The following is a 27,843-nucleotide window of genomic DNA, read 5'->3' on the forward strand; positions in this document are numbered from 1 at the left end:
AGATGTCTATTCTCTCCAAATAGATATTGAGATTCAGAGGAATACAAATTATCAGCAACAGGAAACTATTATTATCCCCAGGCCAGAAGGGGCAAGGAGAGAAGCTTTTACTGGGTCTCTGTGAGAAGTCTAGCCCTGGGAGAGAGGCTGACTAATAGAAGTATTCTTAGATACAGGAACAGGGACACTGCCAACTGTGGCTCATTGGAGAGGGAGCTAGGGAAAGAAATACCTTGACCTCTTTTTCCTTTACCCTCTAATCATGGACCAGCACTTTCAGCTACTCAAATATAAACCCAGAAGAAAGGGAGCCAATGTAATGTAGTCTGTGGAAGTTGGCCTCTCAGGCTAGATTGTAAGCTAGAGTACAGAGTAATAGTGTAGAGATGATGAATATTGGATAAGAGAATATGTGGTGCATTCTCCATTTCTGCTCTTTTTCAGAGCTTTCCTGGACATTTATTGCTTAATTAATTTTTCCATATAAACTTAAGGTTAAACTGGCTTATTTCTTGTTTGCTCTTTTATTATGGCATCAAATTTAAAAGCAAACTGAAAGAGAATTGCCCTCTTGATGATGTCAGTTTTTCTGTCCCAGAGTATGGGAGTGCCATTACATTTGTTTCAGTACCTTTCTGTCCTTATGAAATGTTTTGTTCCTTATGCTGGTTTTGACCTTTCTTCTTAAATTTTTATTCCTAGCTCTTTCATGGTTTTTGTTACTGTTTTAAATGGAATCTTTCTTTCCCCTATAGTTTCCTAGTGATTTTCCTTTTATTACTTGTTGTTTTTGCTGTGCTATTCTGTTTTGATGTGCTATGATTTGGTAGGTAAAGTGTCCGACAAAGTTATTTTGATTTTACTGTGAATTGTACTTTTTACTTTTTTCTGTATAATATGTTTTGCCTTGAGTTTTAATTCCTCTGAAATTAATATTGCTTTTCTTTTTGGGGGGTTATATGGTAACAAACTAAGTACATAATTGTTTAGGTGTAATGATACATGTGAATTATAAGAAAATACATGTAGTACGGAAAAGTACAAAGAATATAGAGGGAAAAAATTAGAGTTAAAATACAACCCCAGAGGAATAATAGCCATTAAAATTTTATTAGAATCATTCTATATTTTTCTCAACACATATTTATAGATTGAAGAGTAGGTAAACAAGTTCTTAGATAAAAGGGACTGTATTGAACATTTTTGTTTGTTTGTTTTTGGCTGCATCGGGTCTTCGTTGCAGCACATGGGATCTTCGTGGACTTCTTAGTTGACTTCTTAGTTGAAGCGTGAAGCTTCTTAGTTGCAACATGCGGACTTCTTAGTTGTGGCATGAGGACTCTTAGCTGCTGCATGCACGCAGGATCTAGTTCCCTGACCAGGGATTGAACCCAGGCCCCCTGCATTGGGAGCATGGGGTCTTACCTACTGGACCACCAGGGAAGTCCCGAACATGTTTTTCTAATAAGTGATAACTTCAGTTTTTGTGATAGAATGGAACAATAGACACTGAAGTGAAATTGAAAGAATTACTAAATCTCAGATAATTTTTTCTTCTCTATAAGAACCACTAACTATTTTTCTAAAGCTAAGAAAGAAATGGCATGAAAAAACTTTGGAGGTTGATGTAATTATGTTTTTTTTTAAAAAAAACTACATTTCATCTTGAATTGGATTTGATACCCTGCTACATACACTTAGTAAAATAGGACATACATTCAACCATTTTAACTCCTTCTCATTTTGCATCTCAGGATTTATAACCTTTGTCTCCTCATGCATAACCACAGTGCCTAAAGATATTTAGACTTAGTTTTCTGTATTGCTTCAGTGCTCTTCACTAAACTTTTTACTCTTGATGTGTTTATTCCTATACTCAATTTTGATTCACCTTAAAGGCCCATTTTTACCAGGGCCTTCTCTGTTGCTGGAGTATGCTTTCTCCTCCATTAACATCAGATTTAGCCACGTGACTTATTTTGGCCTGTGGAATGAGTGTGAAAGTGATGTATATCATGTCCTGGCAAGTGTTTTAAAAGAGTCATTGCTTGAATTGCCTTTACTTTTTGCCCTCTGCCATTAGAGTGGCATATTACTAATGCCGTCTACTGCTCCAGTTTGGGTCTTAGGATAGGGGAAAGCCACATGTAATGTGAGCAAGCAAATCTTTGTTTTTGTAACAGTAAGTTTTGGGGTTTTTTTTGGTAACTGCAAAATAACCTATAGATGCTGTCTGAAACCCTTTGTCAGTCTTTGCTATCAAATTTGATGTCTAAAGGGATATTCCTAATTTATCCTATGGCTTATTCAATCCCTTAGTAAACATCACTGTAACTGAGCAATACAGCATTTTTAATCAGCTTAACATTCTTCTTCTTTTTTTTAATCTTAAAAAGTATTTATTTTCACACACACACACACACACACACACACACACACTGTATTTTATTTTTACAAGAGAGAAATAAACTGACACCAAGCATTATAAATGGATGACCACAACAAAAGCAACAATGATTGCAATTACCAGACATGAAACACACTCATACTATGTCATAATATTGACAGAAACATAGATCAATGGAACAAGATAGAAAGCCCAGAGATAAACCCACGCACCTATGGTCAACTAATCTATGACAAAGGAGGCAAAGATATACATGGAGAAAAGACAGTGTCTTCAATAAGTGGTGCTGGGAAAACTGGACAGCTACATGTAAAAGAATGAGATTAGAACATTCCCTAACCCCATACACAAAAATAAACCCAAAATGGATTCGAGACCTAAATGTAAGACTGGACACAATCTTCTTCTTGAGATGGGAAGAAGTGTCGTTGGTTCTCAGCATCATCTTAGCTCAGTCTACCCTTTCACCCTTTCCTTTATTCTTTTTAATCCGTGTTTGGAGGAACTTCTCAAGTTTGAACCTACCAATTAATTTTACTTTCCATAGTTTTGGTTTGCCTCATAACTTCTCTCATTATGGATTTTAATGCTATTATGACATCTTTCTTTCTTAACAATCTTTCTTCTTCTTTATGTTATCCTTATCATTTCATCCATTCAACAACTGTCTTATCCCATATATCCTAGAAAACAGAGGCTGAGTGAAGGTTACTGATTACTTACTTGAGAGATTCAATTCCAAGGCAGAGTGAGTGAGAGAAGAATAATCTGAGGCAGGGAAGGATAAAGAGTAATTCAAGGAAACACATCATTGTGCTGGCCACTGCTTCATGATGAGCCATGAAGAGACATCAGGTGCATTGAATTAGACACTCAGGTTGATTCTGGACAGACTATAGAAAGAAACCATGCCCTATAGCAATCCATCAGATAGAAAAAACAAAAAAGACAAACAAAAAAACTTCTTGTGTTTTATCTTCCATTGATCAAAGTTTGCTGCTTATACCATGCCTGTGTTGTAGCATTTTATCCTAATCTGGAAGTGGTACAAGGAGACAAATATGCTAGGCGTGCAGCTGGTTGACCTCAAGTGATGGAGCCACATAGCTGCATAAATGTTATAGACTTAAGTGGTAGTTAATAGTCTGAGGCAGAGCAAGGGACTAAGAATCTAGGAGGCTGGTGAGCTGAATCTGAAGAGGTGTATAAGATGTGTCTAAGACAACAACAAATATTTAATAGGCTACAGGAACTATGCTAGGTTGTCCGTTTATAGCAGTGAGCGCAAAAGTCCCTACCTTCACAGACATTTTTGTTAAGATTATCTTCACATCTTGACTTTCTATTGAGATAATTAAGAGAAGTGCAATGGTTTCTTTTTCATACATTTTCTAGACCTTTCTTATAATTCCTTCAGTAACTCCTACTCAGAGGTATAATTTTCCTCTGAGTATGCACAATAAAATTTCTTTTTTCTTAATTCTAAGTACTCCTTTTAAATAATTCCTGTTTGTTTTTCTTTACTCATTTTCAAATGAAGATAGGTCTACACAAGTTCAGTGTTTTCCAGCAGTCCAGATGTATGTTTCCAAAGCCTTATTTGCAGCTTACTTTGATACTGATCAAGTTCCACTTTCATATTTGCAACATTGTTGTACATTCTATCTTATCTACTTTTCAGATGGTGGTGTGAGAAGACACAAAGAAACATTTATACATAATATAAAATTATGCTTCCATTCCGTTTACTGAGAGTATGCCCAGAAAATAGCACAAGATGAGAGACAAGAATATGCTCTTCTCTTAGTTGATTTTTACTCCCCAACTCTCTCATAGTATGAACATCTCCCAACTCAAGTGTTTCTTCTGATTAAAGATACATATATTTTGTTCCAGATGACCCTTAAATCCAAGCCAATGACTGATTCTGGCCCTCTCTTTAAGAAAAATTATCTTCTATTACTAGAGGAGAAAGTTTTCTGTGTTTTATATTGTATTGAAAGATGATATGTATTATCTTCATCATGTCTCCTTTCTAAACGCAACATTTACTTAGGTCTCTTGGCTAACACATATCTTGGCTATCTATGCTGATGGAATTTTATTCTACAGCTACTGCCTATCTCCTTTGATAATTCTTGCCAGTGTTATTCTTGAAAAATGACAATACTCAGCAAGAATCATTACTATGTGTCTCTTCTTTCCCTCTCTTGTATTATATTTTCTCAAGGCATGTACCATTATTGATTCTCTTCTTTCCCTTCCCCCATTTTTGGACTATTATTTTCTACAGGTTTCAGTTTTTTGAATAGTTACAGAAAAAAAGTGCTATAGTCTAAAAGTTTGTGTCCACCCAAAATTCATATGTTGAAATTCTAATGCCTAATGTGATGGCATTAGGAGGTGGGGTCCTTAAGGAGGTGCTTCGCTTATGAGGGTAGAACCCTCTTGTAAAAAAGACCTCTCAGAGCCCCCGAGTGCCTTCCACCGTGTGAGGACGTAACAATAAGCGTGCGACCTGGAAGAGGGTCCTCACTTGACTATGCTGGCAGTTTGATCTCTAACTTCCAGCCTCCCCAACTGTGAGAAATAACTTTCTGGTTTCTGTAAACTACCTAGTCTGTGCTGTTTTTGTTATATCAAAAGGACGAAGGCAGATGGTGTATGTACATCTATCTGTGTGGGTTCAGGGGTTTCTGTTGTATCTGGAGAACATTAATATTCTAAACCTGTAAAAGAGCAGAGTTCCGGAATTCCCTGGTGGTTCAGTAGTTAGGACTCGGCGCTTTCACTGCTGTGGCCTGGGTTCAGTCCCTGGTCAGGGAACCGAGATTCTGCAAGCCATGTGGCAAGGCAAAAAAAATAAAATAGAAATTAAAAATAAGTAAGCAGAGCTCATTTCTCCCATATTAATATTCATCCATGTTCAACAACTGTCTGCATATCTTTTATGTTTCTTCTTTCTTTTAAGATTTATCTTATGTGAATGAATCACCAGTTTGAGGTTATAAGTAAAGAAAAGTCTCCATTAAAAATATTCTCCAAAATATATACTATAATGTATACTTCTGTGAAATACATCTCTATAAATATCTTTCTCTTCAAATTTATTTTACAACATATTTTCCAGTTTTATATGACCTGTATCACACAGGATTCACCACCACAGGAATCTGGAAACCTCTATCCCAGAGGTGTGGTTTTCCTGGACCCTTAGGGCCATAAAGACTGTCACTCCAGTTCATTTGTCCTTCTACTTACCAAGTTTACCCTGGGTGGGTTGCAAGGAGTGATTTCACCTTGTATTGCTCTCCTTCCTTCTGACAAAAAACCTCATCATTTCCTTCAAGATGGGTTAGAGGAGTCACAGGAATCCCAGCCTAGGCCCCTGAGGTGACAAACTAGTGGTGCTTTAAGGAACTTTTGTTTGAAAACTTAATTTACCTTTTGGGATTCTTTTTAATACATTTAAGTTTCTATATAATATAAAATGAAAGGTTGAGTTACCCTGTATTCAGAACTATCTGATAGTTGGCACCTGATAGTTGGCATCAGTGCTTATTAATTCTTGGAAGTGAAGTGTAACTTAATTTCAATAAGAAGGTGGTAGTATGACTGTATATCCAGGGTTTTTATTACTATCAAGCTATAAAAGAAAATTGATAAGTATTTGGCTTTGAAAGTCATAGTAGTTCTATCAGTACTTTCTAGGTATATGTGATAAATATTAAATACTTCATATGTTATTTCTCTTGTTAATATGTTTGCCTGCAGTAAAAAATAATAGATGCAAAAACTGGAGGCCGATCTATAACTTTAGATGAACAAAATTATTTAACTAAGATGATCTTTATTCATGCTTCTCTCTATTGCTTGCTTTGCACAGGAAGGAGTTGCAGGAGCTGCAGAATCTGTACAAACAGAACAGTGCACATACAGCACAGCAAGCAGAACTGATCCAGCAGCTTCAGCTTCTGAATATGGACACACAGAAGGTACTGAGGAACCAGGAAGATGTTCACACAGCTGAAAGTATATCGTATCAAAAAGTACGCTTTTATTTTGTCATAAAAATGTAAATTTATATGTGTGAACTTATAAAAATATATAGAATTCAAATTTTTGCACATTTCAATATTGCTTTATTACTCCCTTTTATATTGCTTCTTCAAAATTAAAAATGAAATATGATTCAATTTGGTAATATTCAAAATTATGTGAGTATTTTTATGGCTGTTAAGGCCGAAACATTTAAAATATACATGCAAATTTATTCTGTAGGATATTGTTTTTATAAATTGGAGTTTTGATATCTACTATGAAACATACTAGAACTGTAGTCCTCAAACCAGGAAGGATTTGGAGAATGGGATTATTCAGCCTTCTATGATGAGAAATTATTCAACAAGTATGATTCTAGTTTATGACCTAAAGCAGTCTTTCAGTTACAGAATTTGCACATTATTTTATTGGCAAATCTGCACAAACACAAATGGGTATGCTGATGAGGTCTTTAGGATCAATATTTTCCAAGGATTTTTCTCTTTATTTTGTGTGTTTCTTTTAAGTAGTCATTTTACTTTACAGTTGTTTAAGGAGCCCCTCAAGAAGGCTTACCCAGCTATTTAGGTATGCTGACACAGCAGCAATACTTACAGCTAGTAATTAAAAAACACTTTTATTGAATTCTTTATGTTTTGTGTGGTGTACATGTTTATAGGAATAATTTATTTTCTACACAGATCAACCCTATGAGATAGATGTTATTTCCTCTTAATAGTTGAGGCAGCCAAGGCTTAGAGAGGTTAAATGGTGCAGTCTATGTTACTTGGGGATTATTTCTGTCTAAACTTACTCTTCTCCTAAAAAAGCACTGTGGAAATTCAACATCTATAATTAATATGAAATAAATAACTATTAAGTAAACTTTAAACACATACTTTCAAATGATGCTTTGTAACTGTGGTTTTTCGACTAAATTCTGTGTTTCCTTCGAGTTTCTGTCAGGACGAGGATGGCACCAAGCATCAGGGTAGTGTCCATCCTCTCCACTTTGAATAGAACAGCTCCACCTTTTTGTTTTATACAGTGGGATTGCCCATTATGCTTTTGTTTCTAAACCAGACTCCGTTGCTAAATTGACTTGAAAAATTGGACCTTATTAGTAACTTTAACTCTTTTCTCTTTTTCACTGTGTAGGTATTTAACGCAAACCTTTCTTTCTCTTTCTTGATTTTTGCTTGTAAGTCCCTAACCCATGGCAAGTTATATTAAAATATGTCTTTAGGGTTGCTTGTTGTTAAAGTTCATAACTCTTTTCTCTCATGTGCAGATACTTTGCTGTTTCTCCTCTCAGTTAGCAAGAGAGAACTTGGTAAGGTGGAAGAAAAAGGCAGTGTTTCCTTTGCTGTTTACTTTTTCAATCTTTTGTTCTAAGATTCCTTTTTCAGCTTTGCTTAACTTAAAATTTAAGATAAATTGTTTCAGCCTTAATTCTACTTTTTGGTTGATCCTCCTTAGCAGCCTTTGCAGAGAGCAACCATTTTTTTAATACCCTACCTGAGAACTTTTGTAGATTCTATATCATTTCAAACAACTGAATACTTAAACATTTTTATTTGAAGTGATTATTACCAAAGTAATACATGCTTGTGATAAATTTTCAAAAAATTCAGAAGCGTATAAAAAAATAAAGTTCTCTGCCCTCCTGCCTGAAGCCATTGCCCCAGACTTTACTGCTCTTAATATTTGAGTGTATCCTAGAGTCCCTCTAGAAGAACAGAATATTTTAAAATTATTTCATCTTTTTAATTATATAAGAATTACATAAATATATTATTATAAAAATTTGAAATGATATAGAAGTACTGATAATGCTAATATAACAGATTTGAGTTCTCTTCCACTCAGCCCAGTTCATTTCATTCCCCTCCCCAGGGGTAATCTTCTGAGTAGTCATTCCAGACCTTTTCATGCATTATATACTGTGTCTGTGTACATATACACATATCATCAATCTAGGTATCTTACATTTTTAATATTAATTTATCCTATCCTTACTGTTCGTTAACTTGCTGTTTTCAAATAATATGCCTTGAGTATATTTCCATGACAGTATGTATAGCTCTTGCTCTCCTCCTCCTCCCCATGCTCCAACAGAAACATGTAAAGTACAGCGTGGATTTACCAGAGTATAATTTGATTACTGAGGTCTCCCTCCTCAACTTTTTTTTATAAACTTCAGAAGGAGGCATTCCACATCTCTTCCACGGTGTCAGTTTTCCCTACTGGATCATTTCTAACCACATAAAAACATGCTGTTGTGTCTCTGATCTGCATGGAAGACCAAAACAATTAAGCAACAACAAAAAACCTGTCTTGACCTTACTATATTCCTTTCCTTCCCTTCCTTTCTTTCCTTTTCCAGCAATATTCCTTGCAAGAGTTAACTTGTCTCAAAGTTCTCTTCTTCCATTCTCTTTTGAACCTATTCCAATCAAGTTTTTGCCCCTTTCACTCCACTAAAATTTCTCTTTGCAGAATCATTTGTGACTCCCATATTGCTGAATTCAGTAATCTTCTAGCAGTCTTCATCTTACCTCACTTACCAGCAACATTGTCACAGTCGATGACTCTATCCTTTGAAACCCTTTTTTTTCCTTCTGGCTTACAGCATATCACAGTTGTGTGGTTTTCTTCTTTCAGTTTCTAGCTGTTTCTTTTCTGTTGCTTTCTAGTCTTCCTTACTCACCCTGTCCTCTAAATGTTAAAATGTTCCAAGCCAAAATCTTAGGACCTCTTTTTTTTCCCTCTCTTTAAATTCATACCCTAGTTGATTTTATCTACTCACCTAGGCTTTCAAAACCATACTGTCTATATGCTGATCACTCCCAGATTTGATTATCTGCTCTGGATCTCTTCCCTGAACTCTAGGAAAGAGTATATCTAATCGCCTACTTAGCATCTTTTAACTTGATGCCTAACGGGCATCTCAGACTTCACATGTTCAAAACTAAGCTATTGTTTGCCCTGCCTTCAGAGGGTGTCTGGAATCCTACTACTTCCCACTACCCCTGCTGTGACCACTAACTTGCATTACCTGAATGTTTGCAGTAGTTTCCTACTTCGTTTCTTTGCTCCTGACCTTACCTACTTTGAGTTTATTCTCAACATAGATGCCAGAATGTTCTTGCTAAAACTTAGTAAGTCAAATCAGGTCATTCCTCTCTTAAATTACCCCCACTGGTTTCTTGTCTGATTAAAAGTAAAAGCCGAAGTCCTTACTACAACCTGTGAGACTCTACATGATCTGGCTCTGCATTACCCCTCTGATCTCATCTTTGCCTTAGCTTCTTAATCTCTCTGCTTTGGCCACATTTAACTTTGTTTCTTCACTTGAACATACCAGGTATTCTTCACCCTCAAGGTCTTTGCACTGGATTCCACTGCCTGAAATCTCTTCCCCCAGTTATCTGCATAGATGACCTTTTTACTGCCTTTATTCTTCACCTCTCACAGCTTAAATCCGTTCTTTATCATGAAGATTAATATAGCTAGCTTAAAATGTTTGCACCCCTGTATTACAACTGGCCAACAGAACATCTTGTCTTTTTAACGTCAGTTGGAGTTTTGTATTGGTATGTGATTATATCATTTAGTTTCCCATATGTTTTTATATTGTTTTTCCTCTTAGACTATTAAAATAACTTGAGGGCAATGAGTATGTCATATATAGACCATATGTATAAATATATAGACATAACTATTTTATTGATTATTAATAAATTTGGATATATGTTTTGAAACAGCTTTACAATGAGTTACATATTTGGTTTGAAACCACAAAATCAAGTGAAGCTATGCTCCGACAAAGTGTTGTTAATCTTCAGGATAAGCTATTTCAAAAAGAGCGGGAAAATGCTAAATTAAAAGAAAAGCTTCAGGAGTCACAAGGAGCACTCTATCCTTTACCACAAGAATGTGATTCAGACCACTCAGAACAGGTGAGACATTTTCTAAAAATGTTACCCAGTATAATATCATATTAAATTTTCTAGTATAATTGACTAAAACGCAAAAATTGAATAAATTTGCATATATTAGAATATAAATGTGGCAGATTTATGTTGTGCTATTTTTTGTACTCTGTAGACATAAATATTATATACAATGTGGATTCATATAGAAATGCATATAGAAACACAGGGTGTATCTGGTATAGTTATTGGGATGAAACATTTCGCTGATATATGATAATGAAGAGGAAATTAATAGGTCATGTCCATTTCAAGACGTTTTATTGAATGGGGTAATGGAATGAAAAGAGTATTGAATAGAAAGTCGCGTAAAAGTACTTGCCATAATTCCTGGTATGTGGTAGTTAATACCATTTAGTCCCAGTTGTATCACTATCTTGATATATGATTTTGGACAGATCAGTTGACGTTTCTACCTATTCTTGTCCTATTAAGTGAGGTAGTACAAATGTATAGATAAATATGCAGATTCAGGATTCAAATAAACCTGGGATCAAATTATAGCTTTGCCTGTGAGCTTTGTGAACTTGAGCAAATTTCTTAACCCTTTAGCCAAAGTTTCTTCGCAAATAAAATGTTGATATTAATAGTATCTTTGTCATAAGAGTTTTGTGAGGACTGAGGTATAATGCATGTCAAATGCAGAGCCTGTCACATAGAAAATATCCAGTGGTACCTCTTTTAGATAATTTTCAAGGTAACTGTCATCTCTAAATACGTATTATAAAACAATCTTATTCCTATAAAGTTATTTGTTTTTAAGGCACTCAGTACTTCTTTAAGTGTTAGAATTTAAAGAAATGAAATTAACACAAGTACGTAATTGGGAGCTTAAATGTTTATTAATGATCCTTTAACTTTAATGATCCAGTAATTTTTCAACCCAGCATATTTTGTCTTGCTAACAACTCAAACATAAGATTTTTTAATTTGTATTGTATTATATTGAATGTTTTGGACATCAGGTGCACAGAATTGGGTTAGTCATAAGATTTGTATCATGGGGCTTCCCTGGTGGCGTAGTGCTTGAGAGTCCGCCTGCCGACATGGCAGGGAACACGGGTTCGTGCCCCGGTCCGGGAGGATCCCACATGCCGCGGATCGGCTAGGCCCGTGAGCCATGGCCACTGAGCCTGCACGTCCGGAGCCTGTGCTAACAGGAGAGGCCACAACAGTGAGAGGCCCTCGTACCCAAAAAAAAAAAAAAAAAAAAAAAAAAGATTTGTATCATGACACAGTATTATGTTACATGCATATTTATTTTAATTGTTACTTTTTTGTTATAATAAACACTGTTGGTCCCACCAACTAATTCAAGGGTAGGAAGGTACTAATAACTTATATCTACTTGTATCCTTCACCCTTTACTGGTACCCTGATTCTCTCACCAGAGGTAACTACTGAACTATTGATCATTTTGATTATTTTTTAGAAAGTTTTATCTCATATAAATTTATGAGGAAATAGAATATTGTTTAGTTTTGCCATTTATAAAAATGTATCAAATTGTATTGTTTCCTGGGATTTGGCAATTTTGACTCATCACTGTGTTAAGATTCATCTATGATGTTTTGTATAACTTCATTTATTTTGACTGATATAAAATATTCTGTTATATGTGATTATATCATAACTACTTGTCCATTCATTTGTAGATGAGTATTAGGGTTATTTCCAGTTTCTTGCTGTTACGAATAATGCTGCAATTGGCATTTTTGTACATGATTCTTAGTACACACCTGCATGCATTTTTGTGGATTAACTATCTCAGAATGGAAATCCTAGGTCTAGGGTGTGAAAATGTAAACTTTCACAAAATACTGGTCACTTATTTTTCAAAGTGGTTTTCATCAATTTTACTCATATCAACAATGCATTTGGCTGTATTTCCTACAATTACTAGTCAAGTGAGTGCCCTCCTCTGCAAAATGTCTATTTATGTCTTTTATCCATTCTTGTACTGGATTTTTTTCTCATTGATTTGTAAAAGTTCTTTAAATGTCCTTGATACTAATCTCTAGTAAGTTGAATGTGTGGCAAGTATCTTCTCTCAGGGTGTACCTTGTCTTTTCATTTTCTTTAACATGTCATATGATAAACAGAAATTCTTAATTTTAGTTTAGAAAATTTAATCTTTTATACTTAGTGCTCATTTAAGAAATTCTTCCCTACCCCAAATATGGAAATATTTGCACCTCTGTTTCCTTCAAAAAGTTTTAAAACTTTGTTTATGTCATTTATGTTCATAATTCATTTGGAATTGTATTTCACATACAGTATAAGGTAAGGATCCATTTTTATTTATTTATTTTTCCCCAAATAGTAGCCAGTTTTTCCAAATCAACCCATTGGATGATCCACTTTTTTTCTTGTGTAGTGCTGGGCTACCTCTATCATATATCCTAGTTCAGTATATTGAGTTTCTTTCTAGACTCTTTTCTCTGTATTCCTGGATAATGTTACATCATCTTAATCAGTATAGCTTCATAGTAAGTCTTTATATTTGGTAGATTACTTTCTTACTGTTCTGTAAAGTGTCTTGGCCATGTTGGCACTTAGCGCTATAACTTTAAGGATAATTTAGTTTCATGAAAACACTTGAAATTTTTTGTAAACGATTTTATTGAAGTGTAACATACAAATACTAAAGTGTACAAACCTTAAGTGTTTAACTCAATGACGTTTCACAAATTGAACACATCCATATAAATACCACTCAGATCAAGATGTAGAATATTACCAGTATTCAGTAAACCTCCATAATGTTCCTAATTAGTGGCTACCCCTACAATGTAACCAGCTTTGTCTTCTATCATCATTGATTAGTTTTGCTTCTTTTTGAAACTTACTGTATTTTACCTTTAAACACTCTATATGCTATGGGGGTTTTTTGTAAATGTCGTTTATCGTATTAGGAAGTTCCCATCTATTCACAGTTTGAAAGCTTTTTCATGAACAGGTATTGATTGTATACAATGTCTTTTAAGATGACGCTAGGGTTTTTCTCATGTATTCTGTTAACATGGTTATTACATTGATTGTTTTTCAATTATTAATTCAGTTTTGTATTCTTTGAAATAAACCTAACTTTGTTGTAATGTTTTATTATTTTCATATTGCTGGACTCAATTGGCTAATATTTTTCTTAGGATTTTTACATCTATATTTATGAGGGATATTGGGCTGTACTTTTCCTTTCTTGAATGTTTCTTGTTAGATTTTATCAAGGTGTTGCTGGTGTCCTAATATGAATTGCAAAGTATTCTCTCTTTTTTACTTCACTAGAAGAGTTTGTATAAAACATATTTCTTTCTTATTAAACACTGAATGCTCTCCTTCTAACATAAGGAACAAGTCAGTTATATTCAACATTGTACTGTAGATTCTAACTAGTACAGTAAGGCAAGAAACAAATAAAATCATGCTGATTAGAGATAAGGAAGTAAAACTCTTTTTATTCACAGAACCTGAGCATCCGTATACAAAGTGTACTGAATCTATGATGAAAGAACTAGAAATAGTAAGAAAATTTAGCAGTGTTGCAAGATACCATCAATTTACAAAAGTCAATTATATATCTAAATATTAGAAACAAATAATTAGAAATTGAAATCGAAAAAGATTTGATAAGAATCAAATCTTTGATTCTTATCATTGATAAGAATCATTATTCTTATTCTTTGATAAGAATATCAAAACTTGTGTAATAATTAAGGATAAATTTGATAAAATATGAAAAGTACAAAACATACCAGAGGGAAATTAAAGGACATATGTAAGTGGACAGCTAGGCCAAGTTCATGAATCAGAAGATACAATGTTGTCAAAATGTCAGTTCTCCCCAAATTGATCTATTTATTATGTAATCCCAATCAAAATTCCAGAAAGCTATAGTTTTTAGATAAATACAAGCCAATTCTAAAATTTATAAAAGGGACCTAAAAGAGCAAAATAAAGTACTGGGTTAGCTAAAAAGTTCATTTGGGTTTTTCTATAAGATGTTATGGAAAACCCTGAACGAACTTTTTGACCAACCAAATAGTAAAAAATAAAGTTGGAGGACTTAACACTACCCAATTTTGAGACCTATTTATCAAGCTAAAAAAGAAAAAATGGTGTGGTATTGGCATAATGATTGACAAAATAATTGGTATAACAGAATAGAGTCCAGAAAAATACCCACTAATACATGTCGCTGTATAGTACCTCTTGAAATGCGGGTACTGCAAGCCACTTTGTTCTTTTTCAAGGATGCTCTGTAGACTCTTGCTCTACTGCTTTTTTATAGAACTTTTAGTATTAGCTTGTCAACTTTACAAATAAATATTCAGTTAGAAATGTTTCTTATTTCCCTTGTAATTTTCTTTTTGCCCCTTTGGTTATTAGAAAATGTGTTATTTACTTTTGAAATGTTTGTGTTTTTTCCTTGTATATCTTATTTTTATTCACTTCTAATATACTTCCATTATGGTCAGAGATAGTGTTCTATAAGATTACTGTATTTGGAAATTTATTGAGACTTGTTGTATGGTCCAGCATATAGTTTTGATGAATGTACTATTTATACCTGAAAATAATTTTTAATCTGCAGGTATTGACTGGGGTGTTCCTTAAATATCGATATTAATTTTGTCATTGTGGTTGACAGTGTTCAGATCTGTCTTTAGTGATTTTTATCCTTAGTTTTTAAATCAGTTTTGCTATCAGTTGCTGAGAGAGGTGTTAAAATCTTCCAGTATGATTGTAGATTTTTCTGTTTTCCCTTTAGTTTGTCAACTTTTGCTTCATGTATTTTAAAACTGTTTTATTAGGGGCATACATATTTATGATTGTCATTTCTTTCTAATTAAATGAACCCTTTGCTATTGTAAAATGTCACTTTTAACTATAATAATATTCTGTTGACTTGAAATCCAATTTTATGATGTTAATATAGCCAATCAGTCTCTTTAATGGTTACATTTTCCATGGGAGGATTACCTTTTTCTTAGTCTTTAAATTTCCATCTATAGGTGTCTTAATATTTAAAGTGTGTATACAGAGTAAGATTCTGTTTTTATTCATTCTGACAATTTCTTCCATTTCATTGCAGCATTAGTGCACTTAAATTTAATTATTAATATGGTTGGGTTTAGGTGCACCATCTTACCATTTGTTTTCCATTTGTCCTATTTTTTGTTCCTCTGTTCCCATTTCCTTCCTTTTTCTGGATTAATTGACTGTTTATATATTTTTAAAAAGCAATTTAAAAACATCACTTTTCTGTCTTCTGGACTCCACTGTTTCTCACAGTATCACTGGAAATTTGTTTCATTTTTCACTTAAATGTGATGTGTCAGTTTTGGCTGGCTTTTTTCCTGAATATTTAACCTTTGGTTTTAAGCACTTTAACTGTGATGTTCCCAAGTATGACTTTCGTTATAGTCATCCTTCTTGCAGTTTGATAAGCTTCTTTTTTTTTTTTTTAAGGTTAAACTTTATTTATTATCCATTTTCTATTTCTATTTCCTGGGGATTTAAATAAATTTTTTAACATCTTTATTGGAGTATAATTGCTTTACAATATTGTGTTAGTTTCTGATATATAACAAAATGAATCAGCTATATGTATACATATATCCCCATATCCCCTCCCTCTTGTGTCTCCCTCCCACCCTACCTATCCCACTCCTTTAGGTGGTCACAAAGCACTGAGCTGCTCTCTCTGTGCTATGCAGCTGCTTCCCACTAGCTATCTATATTACATTTGGTAGTGTATATATTGTCAGTGCTACTCTTTCACTTCATCCCAACTTACCTTTCCCGCTCCCCGTGTCCTCAAGTCCATTTTCTACATCTGCATCTTTATTCCTGTCCTGCCCCTAGGTTCATCAGAACCATTTTTTTTTAAAGATTCCATATGTATATGTTAGCATACAGTATTTGTTTTTCTCTTTCTGACTTACTTCGTTCCATATGACAGACTCTAGGTCCATCCACCTCACTACAAATAAGTCAATTTCGTTTCTTTATCTGATGGAGTAATATTCCATTGTATATATGTGCCACATCTTCTTTATCCATTCATCTTTCAGTGGGCACATAGGTTGCTTCCATGTCCTGGCTATTGTAAATAGTGCTGCAATGAACATTGTGATACATGATACTTCTTGATACTTTTCTCAGGGTATATGCCCAGTAGTGGGACTGCTGGGTCATATGGTAGTTCTGTTTTTAGTTTTTAAGGAACCTCCATACTGTTCTCCATAGTGGCTATATCAATTTACATTCCCACCAACAGTGCAAGAGAGTTCCCTTTTCTCCACACCCTCTCCAGCATTTATGGTTTGACATTTTTTGATGATGCCATTCTGACTGGTGTGAGGTGATACCTCACTGTAGTTTTGATTTGCATTTCTCTAATGATTAGTGATGTTGAGCAGCTTTTCATGTGCTTCTTGGCCATCTGTATGTCTTCTTTGGAGAAATGTCTATTTAGGTCTTCTGCCCATTTTTGGATTGGGTTGTTTTTTTAATATTGAGCTGCATGAGCTGTTTATATATTTTGGAGATTAATCCGTTGTCTATTGCTTCATTTGCAAATATTTTCTCCCATTCTGAGGGTTGTCTTTTCATCTTGTTGATGGTTTCCTTTGCTGTGCAGAAGCTTTTAAGTTTCATTCGGTCCCATTTGTTTATTTTTGGTTTTATTTCTCTTACTCTAGGAGGTTGTCAAAACGGATCTTGCTGTATTTATGTCATAGAGTGTTCTGCCTATGTTTTCCTCTAAGAGTTTTATAGTGTCTGCCCTTACATTTAGGTCTTTAATCCATTTTGAGTTTATTTATGTATATGGTGTTAGGAAGTGTTCTAATTTCATTATTTTACATATAGCTGTCCCGTTTTCCCAGCACCACTTATTGAAGAGGACTTCTTTTCTCCATTGTATATTCTTGCCTCCTTTGTAAAAAAAATATGGTAACCGTATGTGCGAGGGTTTGTCTCTGGGCTTTGTATCCTGTTTTGTTGATCTATATTTCTGTTTTTGTGACAGTACTATACTGTCTTGATTACTGTAGCTTTGTAGTATACTCTGAAGCCCAGTAACCTGATTCCTCCAGCTCTATTTTTCTCAAGATTGCTTTGGCTATTCGGGGTCTTTTGTGTTTCCATACAAATTGTTAAATTTTTTGTTCTAGTTCTGTGAAAAATGCCATTGGCAATTTGATAAGGATTGCATTAAATCTGTAGATTGTTGTGGCTAGTGTAGTCATTTTCACAATGTTGATTCTTCCAATAAAAGAACATGGTATATCTCTCCATCTGTTTGTATCATCTTTAATTTCTTTCATCAGTGTCATATAGTTTTCTGCATATAGATCTTTTGTCTCCTTAGGTAGGTTTATTCCTAGGTATTTGATTCTTCTTGTTGCAGTGGTAAATGGGATTGTTTCCTTAATTTCTCTTTCAGATTTTTCATCATTAGTGTATAGGAATGCAAGAGATCTTTGTTTGTTAATTTTGTATCCTGCTAGTTTACCAGATTCATTGATTATTAGCTCTAGTAATTTTCTGGTAGCATCTTTAGGATTCTCTATCTATAGTATCATGTCATCGGCAAACAGTGACAGTTTTACTTCTTCTTTTCCGATTTGGATTCCTTTTTTTCTTTTTCTTCTCTGATTGCTGTGGCTAAAACTTCCAAAACTATGTTGAATAAAGTGGTGAGAGTGGGGAACCTTGTCTTGTTCCTGATCTTAGGGGAAATGGTTTCAGTTTTTCACATTGAGAACGATGTTGGCTGTGGGTTTGTCATATATGGCCTTTATTATGTTGAGGTAGCTTTCCTCTATGCCTACTTTCTGCAGAATTTTTATCATAAATGGGTGTTGAATTTCATTGAAAGCTTTTTGCGCATCTATTCAGATGATCGTATGGTTTTTATCCTTCAATTTTTTAAAATGGTGTATCACATTGATTGATTTGCGTATTTTTAAGAATCCTTGAATTCCTGGGATAAACTCCACTTGAGCATGGTGTATGATCCTTTTAATGTGCTGTTGGATTCTGTTTGCTAGTATTTTGTTGCAGATTTTTGCATCAATGTTCATCAATGGTTTGGCCTGTAGCTTTCTTTTTTGTGGCATCTTTGTCTGGTTTTGGTTTCAGGGTGATGTTGGCCTTGTATAATGAGTTTGGGAGTGTTCCTCCCTCTGCTATGGTTTGGAAGAGTTTGAGAGGATAGGTGTTAGCTCTTCTCTAAATGTTTGATAGAACTCACCTGTGAAGCCATCTGGTCCTGGGCTTTTATTTATTGGAAGATCTTTAACCACAGTTTCAATTTCATTACTTGTGATTGGTCTGTTTATATTTTCTGTTTCTTGCAGGTTCAGTCTCCGAAGGTTGTGCTTTTCTAAGAAGTCCATTTCTTCTAGGTTGTCCATTTTATTGGCATATAGTTGCTTGTAGTAATCTCTTATGATTCTTTGTATTTCTACAGTGTCAGTTGTTACTTCTCCTTTTTCATCTCTAATTTGTTTATTTGAGTCTTCCCCCCTTTTTTCTTGATGAGTCTGGCTAGAGGTTTATCAATTTTTTTAAGGTTTTATTTATTTTTTTATTTCTTGGCTGCACTGGGTCTTCGTTGCTGTGCACGGGCTTTGTCTAGTTACAGTGAGCAGGGGCTACTCTTTGTTGCGGTGTGCGGCCATCTTATTGTGGTGGCTTCTCTTGTTGTGAAGCATGGGCTGTAGGCGCTCAGGCTTTGGTAGTTGTGGCACACAGTCTCAGTAGTTGTGGCTCACGGGCTTAGTTGCTCCGCGGCATGTGGGATCTTCCCAGACCAGGACTCAAACCCGTGTCCCCTGCATTGGCAGGTGGATTCTTAACCATCTGTGCCACTAGAGAAGTCCTAATGGTTTATCAATTTTCTTTATCTTCACAACGAACCAGCTTTTAGTTTTATTGATCTTTGCTATTGTTTTCTTCATTTCTTTTTCATTTATTTCTGACCTGATATTTATGATTTCTTTCCTTCTGCTAACTTTGGGGTTTTTTTGGTTCTTCTTTCTCTAACTGCTTTAGGTGTAAGGTTAGGTTGTTTATTTGAGATTTTTCTTGTTTCTTGAGGTAGGATTGTATTGCTATAATCTTCCCTCTTAGAACTGCTTTTGCTGCATCCCATGGTTTTTGGGTCATCATGTTTTCATTGTCATTTGTTTCTAGGTATTTTTTGATTTCCTCTTTGATTTCTTCAGTGATCTCTTGGTTGTTTAGTAGTATATTGTTTAGCCTCCATGTGTTTGTATTTTTTACTGTGTTTTTCGTGTAATTGATATCTAGTCTCATAGTATCGTGGTTGGAAAAAGATACTTGATACAGTTTCAATTTTCTTAAATTTACCAAGGTTTGATTTGTGACCCAAGATATGATCTGTCCTGGAGAATGTTCCATGAGCAGTAGAGAAGAAAGTGTATTCTGTTGTTTATGGATGGACTGTCTTATAAATATCAATTAAGTCCATCTTGTTTAATGTGTCATTTAAAGCTTGTGTTTCCTTATTTATTTTCATTTTGGGTGATTTTTCCATTGGTGAAAGTGGGGTGTTAAAGTCTCCTACTGTTATTGTGTTACTGTCGATTTCCCCTTTTATGGCTGTTAGCATTTGTGTTATGTATTGAGATGCTCCTATGTTGGGCGCATAAATATTTACAATTGTTATATCTTTTTCTTGGATTGATCCACTGATCATTATGTAGTGTCCACTTTGTCTCTTGTAATAGTCTTTATTTTAAAGTCTATTTTGTCTGATGTCAGAATTGCTACTCCAGCTTTCTTCCAAATTCCATTTGCATGGAATATCATTTTCCATCCACTCACTTTCAGTCTGTATGTATCCCTAGTTGTGAAGTGGGTCTCTTGTAGACAGCGTATATACAGGTCTTGATTTTGTATCCATTCAGCCAGTCTCTGTCTTTTGGTTGACGTATTTAATCCATTTACAATTAAGGTAATTATCAATATGTTACTTCCTATTACCATTTTCTTAATTGTTTTGGTTTTGTTGTTGTAGGTCTTTTCCTTCTCTTGTGTTTTCTGCCTAGAGAAGTTCCTTTAGCATTTCTTGTAAGGCCGGTTTGGTGTTGAATTCTCATAGCTTTTACTTGTCTTTAAAGGTTTTAATTTTTCCATCAAATCTGAATGAGATCCTTGCTAGGTAGAGTAATCTTGGTTGTAGGTTTTTCCCTTTCATCACTTTAAATATGTCCTGCCACTTCATTCTGGCTTGCAGAGTTTCTGCTGAAAGATCAGCTGTTAACCTTATGGGGGATTCCCTTGTATGTTATTTGTCGCTTTTCCCTTGCTGCTTTCAATATTTTTTCTTGTATTTAATTTTTGATAGTTTGATTAACATTTGTCTTGGCTTGTTTCTTCTTGGATTTATCCTGTATGGGACTCCCTGTGCTTCCTGGATTTGATTGACTGTATTTCCTTCCCATATTAGGGAAGTTTTCAACTATAATCTCTTCAAATATTTTCTCATTCCCTTTCTTTTTCTCTTCTTCTGGGACCCCTATCATTTGAATGTAGGTACATTTAAGGTTGTCCTAGTGGTCTCTGAGAATGTCCTCAATTCTTTTCATTCTTTTCTGTGTATTCTGCTCTATGGCAGTTATTTCCTCTATCTAATCTTTCAGGTCACTTATGTGTTCTTCTGCCTCAGTTATTCTGCTATTGATTCCCTCTAGAGAATTTTTAATTTCATTTATTGTGTTGTTCATCATTGTTTGGTTGCTCTTTGGTTCTTCTGTGTCCTTGTTAAACATTTCTTGTATTTTCTCCATTCTGTTTCCAAGATTTTGAATCATCTTTACTATCATTACTCTGAATTGTATTTCAGGTAGACTGCCTATTTCCTCTTCATTTGTTTGGTCTGGTGGGTTTTTACCTTGTTCTTTCATCTGCTGCATATTTCTCTGTCTTCTCATTTTATTTAATTTACTGTGTTTGGTGTCTCCTTTTCACAGGCTGCAGGTTTGTAGTTCCCGTTGTTTTTGGTGTCTGCCCCCAGTAAGTGAGGTAGTTTCTGTGGCTTCTGTAGGCTTCTTGGTGGAGGGGACTAGTGCCTGTGTTCTGGTGGTTGGGGTTGATCTTGTCTTTCTGGTGGGCAGGGTCATATATGGTAGTGTGTTTTTTGGTGTTTATGGACTTATTATGATTTTAAGCAACCTCTGTGCTAATGGATGGGGTTGTGTCCCTGACTTGCTAGTTGTCTGGCATAGGGCGGCTAGCACTGGAGTTTGCTGACCGTTGGGTGGAGCTGGGTCTTAGCATTGAGACGGAGATCTGTGGGAGAGCTCTCACCGATTGACATTACATCGGGCAGGGAAGTCTCTAGTGCTCCAGTGTCCTGAAATCAGCTGTCCCACCTCAGACGCTCAGGCCTGACACCAGGCTGGAGCACCAAGACCCTGTCAGCAACATGGCTCAGAATAAAAGGGAGGGGGAGGGAAATAAATAAATTTTTAAATTATTAATATAAAAAATTTCAAAATAATAATTAAGGAAAAAGAGAGCAACCAAACCAATAAACAAATACGCCAATGATAACAAATGCAAAAAACTAAACCGAGATAAACATAAAAATAAGAAACAATTCAGTCATGGACAGCAAACCCCAAGTCTACCGTTGCTCCCAAAGTCCACTGCCACAATCTTGGGTGATTCATTGTCTATTTAGGTATTCCACAGATGTAGGGTACATCACGTTGATTGTGGGGATTTAATCCGCTGCTCCTGATGCTGCACGGAGAAATATCCCTTTCTTATCTTTGTTCGCACAGCTCCTCGGGTTCAGCTTTGGTTTTGGCCCCACCTCTGCATGTAGGTTGCCCTCAGGCATCTGTTTCCCGCACACACAGGAGGGGGTTAAAGCAGTGGCTTATTAGGGGTTCTTGCTCATTCAGGCTGGGAAGTGGGAGGGGAACAGTAGTTATAATTGGAATGCTAGGCGATCCTGTGGCAGCAGAGGCCTGTGTGGCATTGCACCATCCTGAGGCGCACCATGTGTTCTCCTTGGGAAATTGTCCCTGGATCACAGGACCCTGGCAGTGGCGGGCTACACAGGCTCCTGGGGTGGGTGGTGTGGATAGTGTTGTGTGCTTGCATGCAGGATTCTTGGTGGCTGCAGCAGCAGCATTGGCAGTTGATGCCTGTCTCTGGGGTCCGAGCCGAAAGACATGGCTAGCGCCCATCTCTGGAGTTCGCTTAGGTGGTGCTCTGCCATTTGTGGGCAGACTGGGAAGGAATCCCTTCTCCTCATGCACCCGAAAACAATGGTCTCTTGCCTCTTATGCAGGTCCAGACTTTTTTGCAGACTTCCTCCCAGCTAGCTGTGAAGCACTAGCCTCCTTCAGCTGTGTTCACGCAGCCAGTCCATCCACTCCCTGGGGTCTGACCTCCGAAACCCGAGCCTCAGCTCCCAGCCTCCATGCTCCCCAGCGGGTGAGCAGAGAAGCCTCTCAGGCTAATGAGTACTTGTCGGCCCTGATCCTCTGTGCAGGAATCTCTCCACTTTGCCCTCTGAACCCTTGTTGCTGTGCTTTCCTTTGTGCTCCGAAGCTTCCCCCCTCCGCCACCCGCAGTCTCTGCCCGCGAAGGGGCTTCCTAGTGTGTGGAAGCTTTTCCTCCTTTACAGCTCTGTCCCAGAAGTGCAGGTCCTGTCCCTATTCTTTTGTCTCTGTTTTTTCTCTTTTTTTTTTGCCCTACCCAGGTACGTGGGGATTTTCTTGCTTTTTGGGAAGTCTGAGTTTTTCTGCCAGCGTTCAGTAGGTGTTCTGTAGAAGTTGTTCCACATGTAGATGTATTTTTTGTGTATTTGTGGGGAGGAAGGTGATCTCCATGTTTTACTCCTCTGCCATCTTGAAGGCCCCTCTCTCCTGGGAATTCTGATGAGCTTCTTGAGTTTTGTAAATAATATATTTTTTACTGAATTGGGGAAATTTTTGACATTACTTTCTGAAACATTCTTCTGACTTCTCTCTCTTCTCCTTTTGAGATTCCTATTTCACTTATGTTAGACTCTTCAGTGTTACCCCAAAGCCCGATGAGTCTCTCTTTATTTTTTTCAATCTTTTAATTTACATTCTTTAGATAATTTATGTTAATTTTTATTCAATTTAAGTGACATTTCTGTTATCTCCAGTTTTTCTGTAAGTCTTTTTCTGTGAATTAATCTTCAAATGTTGTACACTTCAGTTCTACAATTTTCATTTGATTCATTATTGTATCATGTATATATGTGTTGAGTTTTTCTATGTGTTCATATCTTAAAATCATAGTTTTATTTATGTCTCTATTGTAATAGTTAAAGTAGATTCTTTAAAATTATTATATTTTAATTCTATTTTTTGCATATTCTTGGATTTAGTAGTGGTTTTCTTTGCTTTGAATATGGGTCATATATTAATGTTTTGTCTGTGTAATGATTTTATATTATTTAGTGTATATAGTAACAGATATTTTTTAGAGACTCTGGTTTCTGTCATGTTAGTCATGAGTGCTGAACTTTTTCTTTTTCTCCCCCTCCTCTGTCTCTTGAATTCAAATAAGTTAGATGTAAACTCCAAACCCTGATTTTCTTCAGGTGGGAACAACTAAGTTGCTTTTACGTTCTTTTAACCTTATCTGGATTGCTTAGAGGTCTGCCCACTGCATGACTACTTCAGGTGTCAGCCATAGTTTCAGCTGTCACCCTTCCAGAATTTCCATTTTTTCTAGCTGTAGTGGTGGACCTGAACTTTGTCTTATAGTTCTTCAAGCCAGTAAAACTGCAAGTTACTATTGGAGTTTTAATCTCCCCACATCATGTCTGTTATGAGCGTCTCTCAGATAAAAATTCACAAAAATGGGAAACTTAGGCTCTTTTGTTTTCCCAGTATCAATTCTTGTCCATATTTTTCCTGTGTTTGATCATTCTCTGTTACCTGCAGGTAGTTGTTTTTATATTTTGCTCAGAAATGTAACAGTTATATGCCGGAGACTTAATCTGATAGAAATCTACTCAGCTATTATTGTAAATAGAGCTTCCCAGTCTTTAACTTTTTAGTGTGTTTTAACTAACTTACTTAACTTACTTTAAAGTGTATTTAATTTTTCATACAGTGGAAGGAACTTAATTCATTCTAATGGAAGGAACTTAATTCATTCTAACTGCTTTATCTCACTTATTTTTGCTATTGTTATCTTACATTTTAATCCTGCATATATTTTTACTCTGTAAGCCATTATTATTATTAAAAAAATCAGTATTCACTGAGAATTTTTATCCCTTTGAAAGCTCTTCATTCTTTTCTGCAATTCTGTGTTTCCCTCTAGGATCTTTTGCCTTCTGCATTAAGCACTTTTTTTTGGTATTTCTTTTAGTGAGAGTCTGCTGACAGTGAATTCTCTCATTTTATATTTATCAGAGAATGCCTTTTTTGCCTTCATTTCTGAATGGTATTTTCAGGTGGTTAGAATTGCAGAATCGTTTTTTCTTCTTTTTTTTAAAGATGATATGCATTGTCTTCTGGCTTCCATTCTTTGAGTTGAGAAGTCATCTCTCTCTTTCTCCTTTGAAAGTAATATGTCCATTCTCTGACTACTTTTTATGTTTTCTCTATTTTTGGTTTTCAGCAGTTTTTATATGATTTCTCTAAGTGTGGTGGTGTTTCTGGTTTTTTTTTTGTGCTTTCAAGTTTATAAAGTTTATTTTTCTTTATATGCTATTCCTCATTCTTGGAAAATTCTTGCTAAATATCTCTTCAAATATGGCTTCTGCATATTCTTTCTCTCTTGTCCTTGTGAGATTTCAATTACATATTAGACCTTTCCACCATGTGCCATATAGCTTTGGACTCTTGAATATTTTCAAAGGTTTTTTTCTCTTTGCTTCAACCTTGATGCTTTCTTCAGTTCATTCATTCTCTCTTCTGTTATGGGTAGTCTGATGTTTCATCCATCTACTAAATTCTTATTTTTTTTTTTTTTTGCGGTATGTGGGCCTTTCACTGTTGTGGCCTCTCCCGTTGCGGAGCACAGGCTCTGGAAGCGCAGGCTCAATGGCCATGGCTCATGGGCATAGCCGCTCTGCGGCATGTAGGATCTTCCCGAACCGGGGCACAAACCTGTGTCCCCTGCATCGGCAGGCGGACTCTCAACCACTGCGCCACCAGGGAAGCCCTACTAAATTCTTGAATAGAATGTGTATTCTACTTTTATTGGGTGGAGTGTCCTAATTGTCTGTGAGGTCTATTTGGCTTGCAATGTTCTTCAAGTCTTGCATTTTTTTTGCCTGTCTTCTGTCTTGTTGGTCTACCGTTTATTATTTGTCTATTTCATTCTTCAATTCTGTCCATTTTTGATTCACACATTTTGGGGCTCTGCTGTTAGGTGCATATATATATTTATAATTGGAATATCTTCTTATAGGATTCACTTTATCATTTTAAAATGTCATATTTATCTGTAGTGACAATTTTTGCCTAAAGTCTATTTTGCCTGATTTTGTTTATTTATTTTAATTTCCTCCCACTTTTATTGAGATGTAATTAACACATAACACTGTATTAGTTTAAGGTATAAATGATTTCATATCTGTATATATATTAAAATGATTACCACAATAAGTTTAGTTAATGTCTGTCACCTCACAGTTACTATTTATTTCTTTTGATGAGAACATTTAAGATCTACTGTTTTAGCAACTTTCAAACCTACACTTGAGTATTGTTAACTACAGTTACCATGCTGCACATTCCATCCTCATTACTTAGTTATCTTATAATGAAGTTTGAACTTTTTAACCACCTATACCCATTACCCCCAGCCCCCACCACCCACCTCTGGCAACCACTTGTCTGTTCTCTGTTACCTGTAAGTTTGTTTTTCTTAGATTCCACGTATAAATGATATCATACAAGTGTTTGTCTTTCTCTGTCTGACTTATTTCACTTAGCATAATGACTTCAAGTCCCATTTGTCACTAATGGCAAGATTTCCTTCTTTTATGTGGCTAAATAATATTCCATTCTTTGTGTGTGTGTCTGTGTGTGTGTGTGTGTGTGTGTGTGTGTGTGTGTGTATACACAAATCCTTTCATCTGTTAATGGACAGTTAGTTTATTTCTGTGTTGATTATTGTAATAAATGCTGCACTGAACATAGGGGTGCAAATGTCTTTTTGAGATAGTTTCTTTCATTTCCTTCAGATATATATCCAGAAGTGGAATTGCTAGGTCATATGGTAGTTTTATATTTTGAGGAACCTCCATACTGTTTTCCTTAGTGTCTTTACCAATCTACATTCCTATCAACATTGCACAAGGATTCCCTTTTCTCCAACACTGGTTATTTTTTGTCATATGGTAATAGCCATTCCAACAAGTATGAGGTTTTATCTCCTTCTGGTTTTGATTTGAATTTCCCTGATGATTAATGACGTTGAGCACCATTTTTCCAGACCTACTGGCCATCTATATGTCTTTTTTGGAAAAAAATGTCTATTCAGATTTTCTGCTTATTTTTAAATTGGATTTTTGTTTTGTCTATTGAGTTATATGAGTTTTTAAAAAATATATTTTGGGTATTAACCCTTTATCAAATATATGACTTGCATATATTTTTCCCACTTGGTATGTTGCCTTTTCATTTTATTGGTGATTTCCTTTGTAGTGCAGAAGCTTTTTAGATGGATATAGTCCCACTTTTTCATTTTTGCTTTGTTGCCTTTGCTTTTGGTGTCAAATTCAAAAAATCTTAGCCAAGACTGATGTCTAGCAGCTGAATCATCTGTGCTTTCTTCTAGGAGTTTTATACTTTCATGTCTTACATTCATTTTTAATCCTTTTGGAGTTGATTACTATGTATAGTGTAAGATAGTCTTCCAGTTTTATTCTTTTACACGTGACTGTCCAGTTTTCCCAATGCCATTTTTGAAGAGACTATAATTTTCCCTTTGTATGTTCTTGACTCCTTTGTCATAAATTAATTGACTCTATATGTGTGTTTTTATTTCTGGGCTCATTATTCTTTTCCATTGATCTGTGTTTCAGTTTTTATTGCAACACCTACTGTTTTGATTACTATAGATTTGTAATACAGTTTGAAATAGGGAGTGTGATATTTCCAGCTTTGTTCATCTTTCTCAAGATTGCTTTAGCTATTTGAGGTCATTGTGGTCCCATACAAATTTTAGGGTTCTCGTTCTGTGAAAATGCCATTGAAGTTTTGACGGGGATTGATTTGATCACTTTGTGTACATTTGAGCAATATCAACTCTTCAATCCATGAGTGCAGAGTATCTTTCCATTTATTTGTGTCTGTTTCAGCTTCTTTCACCAATGTCTGATAGTTTCCAGTGTACAGGCCTTTCTTCTCCTTA

General features: G+C 35.5%; 1 protein-coding gene across 7 annotated transcripts in view; it reads left to right on the forward strand.

Moving 5' to 3' along the window:
* The window catches only part of CNTLN (centlein), a 331,161-nt gene that overhangs the window by 134,746 nt on the left and 168,572 nt on the right, over nucleotides 1-27,843 (forward strand). For all 7 annotated transcript variants that reach the window (XM_032635110.1, XM_032635111.1, XM_032635112.1 and 4 more), the window contains exons 7-8: nucleotides 6,294-6,456; nucleotides 10,216-10,410. In XM_032635110.1, the coding sequence (XP_032491001.1) occupies nucleotides 6,294-6,456; nucleotides 10,216-10,410 (358 nt within the window). The remainder of the gene's footprint in view (nucleotides 1-6,293; nucleotides 6,457-10,215; nucleotides 10,411-27,843) is intronic.

The sequence above is a fragment of the Phocoena sinus genome, chromosome 6, assembly GCF_008692025.1.
Source record: "Phocoena sinus isolate mPhoSin1 chromosome 6, mPhoSin1.pri, whole genome shotgun sequence".
NCBI classification, from domain to species: domain Eukaryota; kingdom Metazoa; phylum Chordata; class Mammalia; order Artiodactyla; family Phocoenidae; genus Phocoena; species Phocoena sinus.